Source organism: Aedes albopictus, chromosome 3, assembly GCF_035046485.1.
Source record: "Aedes albopictus strain Foshan chromosome 3, AalbF5, whole genome shotgun sequence".
NCBI classification, from domain to species: Eukaryota; Metazoa; Arthropoda; class Insecta; order Diptera; family Culicidae; genus Aedes; species Aedes albopictus.
Window position 1 is genome coordinate 367,967,912 of NC_085138.1, and position 16,444 is coordinate 367,984,355.

General features: G+C 36.3%; 1 protein-coding gene across 8 annotated transcripts in view; it reads left to right on the forward strand.

Moving 5' to 3' along the window:
• Positions 1–16,444, forward strand: part of LOC109397126 (whirlin) — a 343,758-nt gene that overhangs the window by 95,356 nt on the left and 231,958 nt on the right. For all 8 annotated transcript variants that reach the window (XM_062855530.1, XM_062855537.1, XM_062855532.1 and 5 more), the window contains exons 8-10: positions 3,588–3,759; positions 3,820–3,936; positions 16,253–16,288. In XM_062855530.1, the coding sequence (XP_062711514.1) occupies positions 3,588–3,759; positions 3,820–3,936; positions 16,253–16,288 (325 nt within the window). The remainder of the gene's footprint in view (positions 1–3,587; positions 3,760–3,819; positions 3,937–16,252; positions 16,289–16,444) is intronic.

Consider the following 16,444-nt stretch of genomic DNA (forward strand, 5'->3'; position numbering starts at 1 on the left):
GAGATGAATGAAGTGAGCGACGTTGCCTCAAAATAGAACAAAAATCGTTCTCAAATCATCAACTTTGTATGGAAAGTAGAAAAAAAATTCCGCTCTACTGTAATTTTTTTTCCCTCGCGTTTTCGAACTCAGGGCATGATTCTACACCAAAAATGATCATCAGCTTACCGAGTTCAAAAATGCTGTAAACTAGTGTTATACGTCGCTTTCAAAATTTGTTACTTATTTGTAATAAAGTATTTATTTAAATTTAAAAATTGAATTGATTGAATGAATAAGACAAAATCTACTTGAATAAATGAGACAAAATCTCTTAACAAGTTGTGTTTCATTGGAATCTGAGATGATTATGACCTTCACTGGTTTAGTTTTTGATAACAAAAGACACTGAAAAAAAATCGTTTGAACATGAAAAAGTTTTTGTCAGAAAAACTTTTTTTCCTTAAAAGTGCCCATCTTGTAGTGTATGGACGGGTTGGTAGGGAACATATTTACCTATCTGAAGACAAAATTTCATCGAAATCGAAGATGGTGTTTTTTTGTAAATCGACTTTGAATTTTTTGAAACGATGTTTTTCAGTGTAGGGCTCAATTTATATTTTTTCAATATTTTTTGCTTGAAACTTGCCGTATTTAGTGACTATCACCTTTACAACACTTTCTTGTAGGAGTAGTCATTTTTTTTACTAAACACATCTGAAAAAATCGGTAAAAAAAAAGTTTAGCCCTTTTCAAAAGATAGTCTAGATAATTTTTGAAGAAACTAAGTATGCAAAGTGGCTTATCTAGTCAAGGTCTATATACCCAGAAAGCTTCATTGTAATCTGAGAGGGTGCTGCCAACTCCGAATACGATTTGGGGCGAAATTCGTCAAAGGCATTATAAGACATTTCAGCGTATCAAGGGGTTCCAATGATTTTCTGAAGGGGTCTCATAAGTTTATGGGATTTTTAGGGGTACTTGGTGGAGACTATGGTGATTTTAAGAGTCTGTCAATGGTATAAAGCGCTACAGAGAGCCACTGGAACCCACTGAAACGCTCCTGAGACTCTTTGAAACATACTCCCATGAAACCCCCTGGAACTGCCTGTAATGCCACTTAAGAAATCTGCCATGGGACACCCTGGGAATCCCTGAAGCACCCCTTAGATCTCCAGGAATCTCCCTGAGAATCACAGGGACCTTCTGAAACGACCCTGAGACTCCCGAAATGTCCGTGAGACCGCTGCAACATCCTGGAAACCTCCGGGTACTTCCTGAAACCCTCTAGGATCGCTTGAAACGACCCGGAGACCCCTTGAAGTACCCCTGATGACACCTGAAACCCTTCAGAGTCCCCCTGAAACGCCCCGAATTACCTTGGAACTCCCTGAGGCCACCTGAGACGCTCCCTTAAATGCCCTTGTGACCAACAGGTACTTTTTGAAAAGCTCGAGGATCCGCTTAACACGCCCCTGACACTTCCTGAAGCCCTGTAAAGCTCTCTGAAATGACCCTGTCACCCCTTACATGACTCTGATACCTTCTGGTACTCCCTTAAGCCCAATGGAACGCATTCGAAACGCCTCTAAGATTTTGTAGTATCCGCTGAAACGCCTCTAAATACAGTGCATCTAAATGCAACTCCTCTAGGACCCCCAGAATGGTGCTGGGTCATTAGGCCGTAGTACATTTTGAAGCAGATCAATTGCTTATTGAAATTTTTTATAAAAACCAACAAGCTGCATAGAACAAATTGTAACATTTTAACTTATTTTATAATTTTTAGGTTTTTTTTTTCGAACTGTCCAGATCAGCATTCATATTTTGCAATAAATTAAAAAATTGTGGTTCATCAGCAGCACATTGAACGTTATTTTAGGGTACTTAGATGATTCATCCGGGGATTCTTGCAGGAGTTCAGGGATTTCTCCAGAAATCTCATCCGGTATTCTTTTAGATATTTTGCAGGAACCTTACCAGGAGTTTCTTCAGATATTCTTCCAAAAGCTTCTGTAGGGATTACTCCAGGAATTTTTCCAGGGATTCTTTTCGGATTCCCTTGACGAATTACTCTAAAAATTCCTTCAAATATCCTTCAGGAGATTTTTCAGTGATTTTGAAGAAGTTCCACCCGATATTTCTACAGGAGTCTCTGTAAGGATTCTGGTGAAGATTCCTTCGCGGAATCCTCCGGCAGATATTGGAGGTATTGCTGTAATGGTTTCTTTTAAGACCCCCGGAGATCTTTAAGAGATCTGTTTTGGAGTACCAGCAGGAATTCCTTCGGGTGCTCCATCAAGCATTGCTTGAGAAGTTTTCGAAGAAATTGCATCTGGAATTCACAGTGGTGTCTTTGCGTATATCGTAACGATTTATTTCCCAGCAACAGCTCATAAATTCTCAACTCAAATGAGTTGTATAATGAAAAAAAAAACATTGCATAAAATTTTGTATGGAACTCGTTGCAAAACTCGATTTTTTTTAGCACTCTTCATATTTATCCAACTCGGCAAGCCTCGTTGAATAACGACTCGTGCTGAAAAAATCAACTTTTTGCAACTCTTCACATAAATAACTATACGGAGATTCATATTGAGATTATAAAATATTCGCCCAGGAGCTTTTCGATGGGAATCGACCTACGGATTCATTAGACCATCATCGTCGTCTGATGGCTTAAATATTTAGAACTGGTTTCGATTCCACTATCGTGCTTGGAGGAACAGAAACATGCATCTAGCGATTTGAGAATCGTCCAATCCCCAACCAAGAACTCCTTCTTTTGATGCAAATGTATGATGCATACGTTTAAAGCATAAAACATGAGCTTGATTTTTTTTTTTGTTTATTAGGGTAATTGTTCCCTTCGTTGTGGTAGTACCTAATGTTACGGTAGTGGCATTTGAGCACTTTTTCGAATGAAATGTTACCAAAAGGCATTTTTAATAGATGTATTATGCTTAATTTATAACATTGCACTTTTTGTGTGCTTAAGTTTTGCCCAAAAACCTAGTTTAAAAAAATATTTTCCTTAATATTTCTGCTGGGGGCTGTCCATAAACCACGTGGTCATGAGGGGGGGGGGGGGTTCGGCCAATGACCATTTTGTATGGACGAAAAAAAATGTTTGTATGGACTAATGACCATGCAGGGGGGGGGGGGGGGTTAAAAGTCCCAAAAAAATTACCACGTGGTTTATGGACAGCCCCCTGCTGTGTTCCTATTGTTGCGGTAGTGTTCCTAATGTTGCGGTATCCCATATGATTTCAATGGGATACCGCAACATTAGGAACCGAAATTAAATTTTACCTCCATAACAGGAACAGTGTGCCTATTGTTGTGGTATGCGATTATTGATCGAAAACAGAGAAAAACGATAGTTTTCATATTTTTCCCAGCAAATTTGGATAGAAAACTACCGACTAACGTTTTGAAACCGTTCATTGGATGGTACAATCATATTTTTTTGAATTAATTTACCTTATTACCACAACGATCGGAACACTTACCCTAGGTATAATTTGTACACTGTTGCTCGCTGCGTCGATCACTGAGCTATAAATGATTCCCGAGTTAACCAGTTATCTAATACTCTCTCGTTTCAGGACCCGCCGAAAATGCCCGGTGTCAGCGATGGTGGAAGAAAAAGCCAGATCCTTATTACCTCGTCATCATTTTGCTAACTTATCATATTATATAGCGGAATATGGTGCTAGAGGAATGACCATAGAGGCCTTCGTATCTGTTTTATTAGAAATGTTAGATACACCCGAAAAGGTAAGTTCTTTACTGTTTGATGTGAAGTACATTTCAAACGCTTTCCATTTCTTTTTGTAGCATACTTTAGTAACAGAAATAAGAGAATTAGTTTTTCCTGAAGACAGGACGCGATATGACGAACTTGTATATAGGAGGGGGAGAGACGTTTACGGTGATCCACTAGATAGGCATAGGGTAAGTAAGAGAACGCTCCATATTTTAATGCCAATTGACACACACACACCATTTCGGAAACGAAACGGGGATATAGCGTGGGGTCCGTCGAATCAACATTGGATCCCCGCTTGAGCAAACAAAAATGTATCTTTATTAATGAGACGTCATTATGATTGGGTGCGTGGTTAGTTGGTTAGGCTGGAGGGGAAGACCGCGCCCTTTCATCTAGACAGCCAGGCGTCTCCATAATTTCGTTACTTTTTATGGGTGTTTCGATGTGCTTCGTCGCGCTAGATAAGAAACAACATCGTTGACTCCATATCACGCGGAAGACTTTTGTCGGGGCGCAATCTTTATGGATTGGGCTACGTGGGTGGCATCCGGTTCGGTGTACGTGGTGATGATAATCTTCCATATTTTTTCCTAGAAAAGCAAGGCAATTCGGAGCGAACACTTGACATTCCGGCACGTTTGATGATGTCAGCTGAGCGTATCAAAATTTTCGAAAATATGAGGAGAGTTGACTGCTTATCTTTGAATGTTGATGTTTCAATTTGATTTGTTTGTGTGATAAATCTGAAAAGATAGATCAATTCATAATTATTTGGGATTAGCTATTAAGGCAAAAAGTTGCAATAAGCTTTTTTTTTTAATCAAGAATCAAAGTCAGTCATTACACCTTTCATAGCGATGTTGAAGAGAACTAGTTTACACGAAACCCTTACGCTGTTTTGCACAGCCTGGTCAGCTCCCGATCAAAGCCGTTTTGTAATTTGTTTGTACCCTCATTCATAAAAAAAGTCTCTGATATTGGGTACTTTTTCCAAAGATTTCTTCTGATGTCTCTTCAAATAAAGATAATATTGCAAGGATTTCTTCGGAAATTTATTCGAGAATTACTTCATAATTTCCATAACGAGCTCTTGAAAATATACATAAAAGATTCATTGAGAAATTTTAGACGGGCTTGGTGGTCTAGTGGCTACCGCTTCTGATTGATATGCAGAAGGTCATGGGTTCAATCCCTGACCCGTCCCTTTCATCCTACTTTGTATCTTTCTCTCGCTCTCTCTCTCTTCTCTACATATACAACTCATGTATATTCATATGTTCATAGCCATCGCTAGAACCAGAAACGAATTGGAAAAAAGTCGTTTCCCTCCCTCCCAACTTCCACTCACAGCACAGTGTATATAACACCTACAAGTTATGCAACCAAAGCGTGCTGTGCCGCTTGACCTTATTCACCTTATTCACCACACAATGTATCACCTTACGAACACTATAAATAACCCCCAATCCATGGATCGCATCACCGACCCAACGGTGACTCCCAGATCTCCCATCCTTTCCATCTAACAAATACCCCAGTCCGTGCTGGTTGTGGGGATGCAGAGGTGATCTCGGTCTTTAGTAGCAACAATCAGCACACTCTAACATTCCTTTCCCTTCCCAACTGACTATAAGGACGTGGCCGGCGCCGTTATTGATCCAAAATGTATGAGCTGTTTAAATTGCACTTTGAGAATAAGTGGAGTGTCCCAGCCCTTATTCATTTGGATCTCTGTGCAATTGGAACTAGCTCAGATCAGCTCAGATTTGATCGTTTTTGATCGTTTGATCGATAAAAGATTCATTGAGAAATTTTCTCCAGGGATTTTTGAAATATCAGGAATTAATTTAAGAATTCGGAAGAAATTTATGTGAAAATTTCTAAACCAATTCACTGGCCATTTTTCAAAATATTTTTTTGAGAGAATCCAGTTTTTTTTTAAATTTTAATATTGATTGATTCAGAAATTTCTGCATTTATTTCTTCTGGATTTCTATCTGATCGCTTCAGAAATTCTTTAGAGATTCATCAAGAAACTTATCGACAGATTTATTTATAGAAAACCATCCATATATATCTTCAGAAAATTTTCCAAGGTTTTCAGTAAAAAATAATCTCCAGGTATTTTGTATGAAACTCCTCCAGCGATTCCTACGGAAATCTACCAGGGAATTTTTAAGAAATTCCACTTGAAATGCATGAGATTTATCTAAGAATTCCTTCAGGAAATCTTCCAGGGATTCGTCTAGTAAATTCATAAATTCTTTTAAATTGTCTCCAAAGTTTTCTAGAGGTTTTTCCCAAAATTAATTTAAGAACTCCATTATAAAGCCTTCCTGGATTCCTCAGGATATCGCTGCACAGATTTCTTGGAAATTCCTCCTGAAATTTCTTCCAGAAAGTCTTACAATAATACCTTTTGGAAGTTCTTTCAAATTGTTTTCCATGGATTCTTTAAGTAATTCTTTTATTTTTTTTCCAAAATTTTCTCTAGAGGATCCTTTTTAAATTTATCCAAAAATTCCACTAGAAAAGCAACTATAGGTTTCATCAGAAGATCCACTATAGATTCTTTCAGAAATCGTTACTAGTATTCGTTCAGGAAATAATCCATGGATTGCTCCAGAAAATCTAAAGTTCAGAATTTGTCAAGAAATTGTTTAGAGAATTTACCACAACAACCTCCTCCAAAAATGCTTCCAAATTGCCCTTTGGAAATTCTGGAGAAAAATCGCAAATTCTTTATGAGATATTTCAAAAAATTTGTCCAAAGACTCCTCTAAGATATCTTCCATGTTTTTTTTACCCACAATTGCTCCATGAATTGCTTTAGAAATTACTCCAGGTATTCGGTCTTAAAATCCACCAAGGTTTCTTCCAGAAACATCTTCAGCGGTTTCTTCAGCAATACGTCCAGAATTTTTAAGAAACTTCTACAGCGCTTTCTTTAAATTTCCTCGAGACTTCTTCGTACAGATTTACCACCAGGTGTACACCAGAGAGTTGTAAGATTAAATTGCTTTACAGATTCCATCGAAAATTATTGCAGGAATGTGCCCAAAAATATCTCCAAGGAATCATCCATAAAATACAGCAGGACTTCCTCTAGAGATTCTTGCGTTATTACTTTCAGTGATTCAGGCAGAAATTCCTCTAGATATTCCTTCATGTATTAACCCAGAAATTTCTCCAACATTTTTTCTAAGCATAACTATGAATTTCTCCACGATTTATTAAAGAAATTTATTCAGAAATATTTCTATGAAATTTCAGCGGGAAGTCTTTAAGGTATCTTAGGAGCGTTTATGAGGGATCTTCACAAAAGCTAATCTAGACGATAAGGAATTTCTGCAGGAACTCCTTAAGAAATATGTACGCAGATTGCTACTTTCAGAAAATCCTAAATTTTTATCAAAGGATTTTTTCAAGAACTACCCTGAAAAATCCGCATTAAACTTCGCTAGAAACTACACCAACGGTTTTTAGTGAAGATCTACAGAAGCTCTTTCAGGAATTTCCCTGAGATTTCTTCAAATATTTCTCCAGAAATTCATTCAATAGTACTTCCTGAGATATCTATTTACGGCTTTTGTACTGAAGAATTTTCTGAAATTCTTTTTGATTTTTTTTCAGAAATTCCAGCTTGGACTCGCTCAAAAACATTTCCAGAAACTTTTTCAGATTTTTTGGAATTTTTCTGACTTTTTCAAATATTTTCCATGGATTTTTTTCTTAAATGTCTCTGAACTTAAAAAATCAGAGGTTCCTTCACAAATTTTTTCAAGAGTCCTTTTTTCAGAAGCTGCTCCTGTGGTATCGTGCAAAATATTTTCTGGGATTCCATCACGGATGAATTGTTTCTAATATTCCTCCAAGATTTGTTTTCAGAAATTTTCCAAAAATTACACAAAAAATTCTGAAACAATACTTGAATGAATCTCTGATGGAATACATTAAAAGCTATACCTTCGAAGGTTCCCAGAACAATTCTTGAACAGTCTCTGGGCAAAAAATTATAAACATAAAATTTGAAGATAGCTGTGGATGAATTTCGGGAATAATGCCTGTACTAATTTCTTAAAATATCTTCATAATTCATAGGAAAAAATCTCCATAAAATTCGGAAGAAACCCCTAAGTTATTTCTGGGGCCATCCATAGATGAACTTATGTAGACATTTTATGAAAAAAATCTACAGAAATTGCAGACAAGGGTACTTGCGAAATTCCTAAAGTAATTCCTCTTCACATTTCTGAGGATTTTTTTTATCTCGTTGAGAATCTCTGGAATATTTTTTATTAGAATTTGTCATACAATTTATGAAGGGATTACTACACAAACACCTTTAAAGTATTACCTGGAGAAATTTTTTTAGAAAATCCAGCAAAAACTAAAAATAAATTTTGGAGGAATTCTTCAAAGAACCACTGGAGAAATTTCTGAAAAAAATAAACTGATGAAGCTATCTTATAATGACAACTAAAAAGAGCTGGAGAAATGTACATATTCATAAGAGAATTTTTTGACATTTTTTAAATGGCAAGTAATGCATTCTTGTTTCTGCAGGAATTACTGAGATTCTTTTGAGAAATCCCTGAAACATTACAGAAAAGAAAACTTTGAAATTATCCCTGAAGAAAGAACTTAAAAAATCCTTAGCAATCCTTGTTGCAGGGATACTAACTTAGGGATTGCTTAACAAATACCTATTTACCTATTTCCCAGAAAAAACTCCTAATCTCCATAAAAGCATTCTCCTAGAATTGCATCATTTGAAGAAACCTTTGGAGAAATTCCTAGAAGAATGGCTTTAGAAATTTCTAGAAGAACTCCGGGAGATTCTCAAAAGAAACTCTTGAAGGAATTATGGTAATATTTCTGGAGGAAGGCCCACAAAAATGTTTGAAAAATGACATGCACGAACCTTCGTAGCGATCATTGAAAGAGTTTTATAAATGATCACTGATGGAACTCCAGCAGCATTTCTTTTTGGGAAATCCGAGGACTTGTTTCAGAATGAATCTTTTGAGAAATTTCTTTAGAAACTCCTGAAGAACACCCAAGTGATGTTTCTGGAGGAATACGCCAGAGAATTTCTGAAGAAATTTTCAAAGAAATACATGGGTAAGAATGCATTTAAAAGGGATACGTGGAAATATTTTTGAAGCTCATTCTAGGATATCCTCCAAGTATCTTTTTTCGTAAAACTTCTGGAACAATTTTGATAAACCCTGAAAGAAATCCTAAAGGAATCTCTTGTGGTATCCCTGGAGATCATCGAGGAGAAAATAATGAAGAATTACAAGGCTAATCCTTAGAGGAATTCTTACTGAACTCGTTAAAAGAATTCCTGCAAGAATCACGTGGATAGTAATAAACTATTTATGGTTTACCTGGAGGTGTTTCCATGAAATAATTCCTAATCAGGCGCAATGGGTTACTTCCATGGAGGCGTGCCACTAAAGGGTCACTGACATTTGGGAACTTTGAGTAACCAGCTCTGAAATTTTTCAATTTCATATTAACAATGATGTTAGAATACCTCGTAGAACTTTTGTTTCGTTGCCTTTATGATTTTGGAAACCCTTTGACGCCCTCACGAACGTAAGAATAATAATTCTTGTGATAATTACAATTTCTTGCGCCTTCACACAAGTGAAAATCTTTGTGATATTGGGACTTCTACCAGGGATTCCTTCAGAAGTTCCTTTAAAGAAATATTTCAAGGATTCAAGGATTTCCTCGGTCATTTCTCTAGGAATTCCACTCTGAAAATTCTCTTTTGTAAATCCTTCAGAAATTTCGTCTGTTTTTCCTCTAGAGATAGTTTTTAGGAATTCTTTATCGATTCATTCAGAAGTTTCCAAGGAAATACTTTAAGGTTTAATTTAAAAAAAGTTTGACAAAGATTATTTCGTATATTCTCTTTAATAATTACTTCTAATCCTTTGGATTCTTTCAAAATTAACAAAAATAACTATGAAGAAATCTGTTAGAAGTGTTGCGAGGAATGCTTCAAAAATTCGTTCATATATAATTATTTTTGAAAAGTTGGATTTTTTACAAAATCCTCCTGGGATGCTTCATAAATTCCACCCATGAAAGCTTCCATAGATTTCTTCAGATTTGTTTTAATAATCTTCCCCGTACTCCTTCAGATATTGCACCATACATTTTTTAGGAAAATATTGTGGGTATTCCTTTACTAAATTCTCCAGGGATTCTTTTATGAGTTCCTCCTGGAGCTCTACCAGATTTTTTTCAGCGATTCTTTCAAATTTTCAGATATTCCTTCAAGAATTCTTCATTGGGATCGATTTTGAAAATCCTTCAAGGATTTTTTTCTGAAATTTCACAGCGATTCCTTCAAAAATTTCTGCAGGGATTCCTGTAGATATTTTTCCAAGGATTCCTTCGTAAGCTCCAGCAGTGATTTCTTCACAAATTGTTCGAGTGATTAATTTTAGGTTCGATACAGGTTTTCCTTCAGGAATTTTTACAGCGATTAAATTGGATATTTCCTTTCAAGGATCCCTTCAGGAACTCTTTTAGTGATTCCTTCAGTAATTCATCCTGGATTTTTTCAGGATCTCCTCCAGGGGTTAATCCGGGACTTCCCCATGGAATTGCTTAAGAATTTCCTAGGGAATTCCATTTGGGCTTGCTTCCGCGATACCTCCTGGAGTTTCTTCAAGAATTTCTACAGGGATTCCTAAAGGACTTCTTTAACGAACTCTTATTGAGATTTCATCAGTATTTCTCCAACAATCCTTTCTGCGAATTCTTCAGCGATTGCTCCAGTTTTTTTTTTTCAGAAACTCCTCCTGAGATTTTCAGGAATTTCTCAGGATTACTTGAGGGATTACTTACAGAAACTACTCCTGAGATTCCTCCTGGAGTTCATTCCAGAGATTCCTCTTAGCATTTCTCCTGGGATTCCTCCGAGAATTCCTGCATAAATTCCTTCTGGAGTTCCTCTAGAGATTTCTCCAGGAATTCCTTAAAGGATTCCTCCTGGACTTGTTGGAGTGATTCTTCAAGGATTTCTTCTCGAACATGCTGTAGGATTTCACTAGGGATTCCTCCAGGTTATTACCCCAGTAATTCATCCGAGGCTTCCTCCAGGCATTTTCTAGGGAAACCTCTAGAGATTGCTCTAGGGATTCTTCCAGGTAGTCGTCTAGGAGAATACCTCCCGGCGTTCCTCCAGGAAATTCTAAAGACATTACTCCAGAATTTCATCCATGGATTCCTCCAAAGTCTCCTCCAGAAATTCGTTCCGGAATTGCTCCAGGAAGTGATCAAGGTATTTCGGCAGCAATTTCTTCTTTCAGGAATTTTTGCAGGAATTCCTACACGCATTCCTGCAGGGATTCTTCCGGCAATTTATGCAGGTATTCCTCCAAAAATTCCTTCATAGACTTCTCCAGGAGTTCCTCCAGAGCTTCCTTCAGGATTTTTTTTAGGGATTCCTCCAAGAATTCCTACAGGCATTTCTTCAGGAACATCTACAGGAATTCATGCAGGCATTTCTACACGAGTTCATCCAATAGTTCTTCCAGGAATTCCTCTTCTCATTCCTCCAGAAATTCCTCCTCACATGCCTCCAGGATTTCATCCACGAATTTCTCGAGGGATTCGTCCAGGAATTCCTCCGAGAACTCCTCCAGGAATCACCTCAGGAATTTCTCCAGGAATTCTTCCAAGAATTCCTTCAAGAATTGATTCCGAAATTCCTACAACATTTCTTCCAGGAATTCCTCCAGAAATTCTCCAGGGACTTCTTCATATATTTTTTTCAGGAATTTTCCTAGGAATATATCCTCCAGGAATTCCCTCTTGGATTACTCCAGGGATTTCACCTGGGATTCATCCAGGTATTGCTTTAGGGATTCCTCTGAGAATTTCTCCAGGCATTCGATAAGAATATTTTTTCTGTATTAACAAGATTTTTAACCCTAGGCTTGTTCATCTCGGGACCCAGGCTTTTTATTCCTTCTGAAGGAAGAACTCACATTTTGTGAGTTTGTCGGGAATTGGATTCGATCCCAGATCCTCGGCGTGATAATCAAGTGTTCTAACCATCACACCAGGTCCGCTCCACCCTCCAGGAATTGCTTCGGGGATTTCTCCAGTGATTTCTCTAGAAATTCCCTTAGGAATTCCTCCTGGAATTCATCTAGAAATTTCTTCATGGATTCTTCTAGGCGTTCCACCAGGGTTTCTCCGATATTTTTTCCACGGAATCCTCCAGGAATTTGTCTAGAAATTACTTCAAGGATTCAACCAGGCATTTTTCCATAAATTCCTTAAGAATTTCCTTCAAGAATTTCTCCAGGGTTTTCTTTAGAAATTTCTCCAAAGTTTCTTCCCAGAATTCCTCAAGAAATTCGTCCATAAGAAATTTCTGCAGAAATTCCTCCAGAGGTCTCCTCCATAGACTGCTAGAATTCTTTCAGGGACGGCTTTAGGAATTCCTCTAGTATTTCCATCAAAAATTGCTTTCGGGATCTCTCCAAAAATTCATTCAGGTATTCCTTCAAAAGTTGCAGAAACCATTCCCACATATTTCCAAGAATGCATCCATGAATTTTTCATGATTGCCTGCAGATTTTTTGAATTACTTTATGCGTTTCTCAAGTATTTTTTTCTCCATAGATATGTATTGGAATTCTTTAGAAACTTGCATAAAAAAACCTGGAAATTCTTAAAAAAAATCATCCAGGATTTTTCACAATTATATCCAAGAAGTCTTTTAGGAGTTCATCCACGGATTTGTTCAGAAATCCTTCCATGAATTCTTTCCGGATTACTCCCTGAAGTTTCTGCAAAGGAATTCCACTAGAAATTCGTCCTGTGATTATTTCAGGAATATATTTCGAGATTATTTTTCACTGCAAGAAATACATCAAGAAGTTATGCATTGTTTGTTTTTCAAGAACTCCTCCAGAGATTTCTCTACAAGTTTTCCAGAGATGTTTGAAGGTTCTAAAAAGTCCTTCAGCAATTTTCACAAAAAAAAAATATCAAGAGACTCCTTTAGAAATTCCCTCAGGAATACCTCAAGGATTTCCTCCGATGATTGTTGTGGGGCTTATCTTAGGATTCCTTCAAGAATTCCACCAGGGATCTCCAAGTTTCGTGTAGGTATTGTCTCTTGGAATTTCTCCAAGAAGTTGCCTCAAAATTTTCCAGGGACTCCATCAGAAATTCTCACAATAAGCCCTCCAGAAAACTTCCAAGAAACAAACATGTTACAGAAAAGTCACGAAAGCACAGGATTCGGTTGCACAAAAGCCACTGTGACTTACTTTAAACAAATAAGGTACCCCGGGGCAAGTGAGAATTCGGGGCAAGTGAGACCTACAGGTATAATATTTTTTTTTATTTTTTAGTTTTAAGGCAAACATTCTTCAAAGAAAACATAGGTATCACACCAACGGATACTTTGAATACAAAAATTGCTATTGTTCTCACCATAAAGAGACCATATATGTTACTGTTGATCATATGTAATTTTCAATTCACTAAGTGAGATTAACGTACCGTAAACTGGGGTGTAGTTGGCAGTGGGGTGAACCTGATCAATCAATTACTTGCGAATATGGACTTTCAAGGAAGTTACTATTCCATTTTAATGTGACGTCATTAGCATGCGAATGATTAAAATATAATTGTTGCTATCTTGAAAGTCTATATCCGCGGATAATTGAGTGATCAGGTTCACCCCACTGATCAACTACACCCCAGTTTACGGTACTCTACTACATTCGTCGTTTAAAAATGAAATAACAAATAAAGTAAAACTTTTCCGGTTTCAGGATAATCTTTGGGGTGCTTGCAAATTATTTTAAGTGAAAAAGCTGTAATTTATTTTCATTTATTACCTTTAGTTAACTCTTCTCACTTGCTCCAGTGCATTTCAGCATCTGGGGCAAGTGAGACCTATGAGAGTAAACAAACACAACTTCATTGTTTGATCTCGCTTTCTCCAGCCTAAGTCGAAATTTACACAAAAATGAAGTAAAAATCGGCGTGTTAAGTAAACAATCGTTGAATTACACTTAATTACTTCTATTCTGATGATGAAGCTATTGTTTAAAATGGTAAAGTCTTGGGTAGAACCGAAATCATCTATTTTTCATATTTTTTCAAATTATATTATTTTTTTTTCGTTTTTTGCTGCACAATGAGTTTTTCTGAATATTAAGGAACCGATCATAGAGTATGAAAAAAGTGGAAAACGACTTATTCAAAGTTCACGATTTAAAAATCTTTATTTAATTATCGTAAAATTATGTTAGGGTAAACATAACATCTGTAAAACTTGAAAAATCTTTTGGCGAGTTTCGTCAACTACGTAATATGAAAAGCGAGTTTGAAAATCTTTCGGCATTTAACCTTAGGGCGCTTTTTGTATAAATAAAATCAATTTGTTTTGCACGAGCTGCTAGAGTTTAATCATTTTTTTTGCTCAGTGATTCGTTATTATATGTGTTACGTAATTTATTCACGATACCACAAAACTTTTCCAACATAAATCGCTAAACATAGTTATTCGCATAATATATCTATAATTTATGCTACATTACATATATGTAGCAACTTTATTAAGCCATTTGTACTAAAATTCCGAATAGGTCCCACTTGCCCCGTGATACGGTGTAAATGAAGATCTGCTCCACTTTTCGTCATATGCATAATATACAGAATTTAAAAATTTTGAAACAGTTCCAATGCCCGTTAATCAGAAGAAATATGGCTAAAATATAAACGACTCATAAGAAAGTGATCATTCTTCATAATTAATTCCAAAAGTCCCAGTGAAGAAACAGGGGTGGAAGCAGTAATAAATAACAAAATTTCCGTAAACAAATAAAAAAATGCATAACTAAATCAAAAGTTTCCATAAATAATTGATTTTTGAGCAATTAAAAACGTCAAAAATGCAATGAATAATTCAATTGTTGCAATAAAAAAAGCCAATTTTCCAACCAAAAAACTTCGAATTTTCCATAATTAAATTTGATTTTTCCATAATAAATTAGAAAATTCACAATAAAAATATCGAAAAAGCAATAAATAATTCAAAAAGTGCAATAAACAAAAAAATAAATTATCAAGAAATGTCAAAAAACGAGCAATAAACGTAAATGCATTTTGAGCTAAAAAATTACGTAGACCATGCGGCGAAGCCGCATAGAGGATGAGGAACTGAGGCGGCAGAAGGCCGCCGAAGTTTCCGATATCCGATGCACCGCAACTGCATCGATTCGGTTCTAAGCAAACCACAGATCCAAGAATTTGCCCGGTATAATGCAAACATAGATGTTATCCCTTTTTTAGGTCCGACGAGCGATAGCGAGTTCGGACAGCAAGCAATTGCTCGGTAAATTGCAATCATAGTTACGCAAGCTTTTCAGTCATATAAGTGCGATTCAGCATTTCACTGTCTCATACTTTCCTGCATTTGTTTTTCATGGATAATTTCGTCATTTTTTATTGCATTTTTTGAATTTTTTATTGTTTTTTCGATATTTTTTTCATTGTGAATTTTCTAATTTATTATTGAAAAATCGGATTTATTTATGGAAAATTCGAAGTTATTTGGTGGGAAAAATGGCTTTTTTTATTGCAACAGTTGATTTATTCATTGCTTTTTTTAAATTTTTAATTGCTCAAAAATCAATTATTTATGGAAACTTTTGAATTATTTATGCATTTTTTTATTTGTTTATGGGACTTTTGTTATTTATTACTGCTTGCACCCCTGTTTCTTCACTGGGACTTTTCGAATTATTTATGGGAAAATTTGTATTTATTATGGAACGTTTAATTGTCTGTCGAAGAAATATACCAACAAAGTCTTTCAGAACCATTGGAATTATAAAATTATTTATGTTTAGAATTTTTTGGCTTGACAAAACCAAACTATCATTTTTTTAGGTCCCACTTGCCCCGGGGTACCTTAAGTACTTACATGCTAGATGCGCTGTTTGATATTGTCTCCGAGGAATCCTCCAGGGATTCACCCAGGGATTTTGTTTGGATTCACTCAAGATTCCTTTCGTAATTTCTCTTGGAAATGTAGCAATAATTCCTCTAGGAATTCCTTTTAAAATTCTTTTTGAATACATTCCGGCAATTCGTCCAGGAATTCTTTAAGGTGAATTCCAGGATTTTTTCCAAGAATTTCATTATATGCGTGTTTTCTGGAAATACTTCCAGCAATATTCTTCAAGAGCTGCTCCCTCAGAAATTTTTACAGGGATCCCTCAAGAATTTCCTCCAGTGATAGTTACAAGTATTTTACAAGAATATCTTCCAAGAATACTTCCGAATTTACGTCTATTGACATTTGTATAGACATTTCTATGTGCTTCGAGATGAGTATATACAGTATATGGTGCCTCGTTTCGTGTAGGTCAATTGTTGTATCATTAATATCCGATTATTTTTATCGATGCCCTTAATAATGTCATATCCACCTTTTCCTTTCAGAGAAAAGATCATTTACCTCATTCGCACGATTTGCCGGTAAGTACCGAATGATTTTCCCACCGCAAATTCTACACCAAAGATTACCCTGATCCGAAAAAAAAACTACTCGCACCCGTACTCTGACAGCGGCTGCGACGTACGTCTGTAAACTTATCACACCATTTATTTTCCTTTATTCTTCACACGAATCTC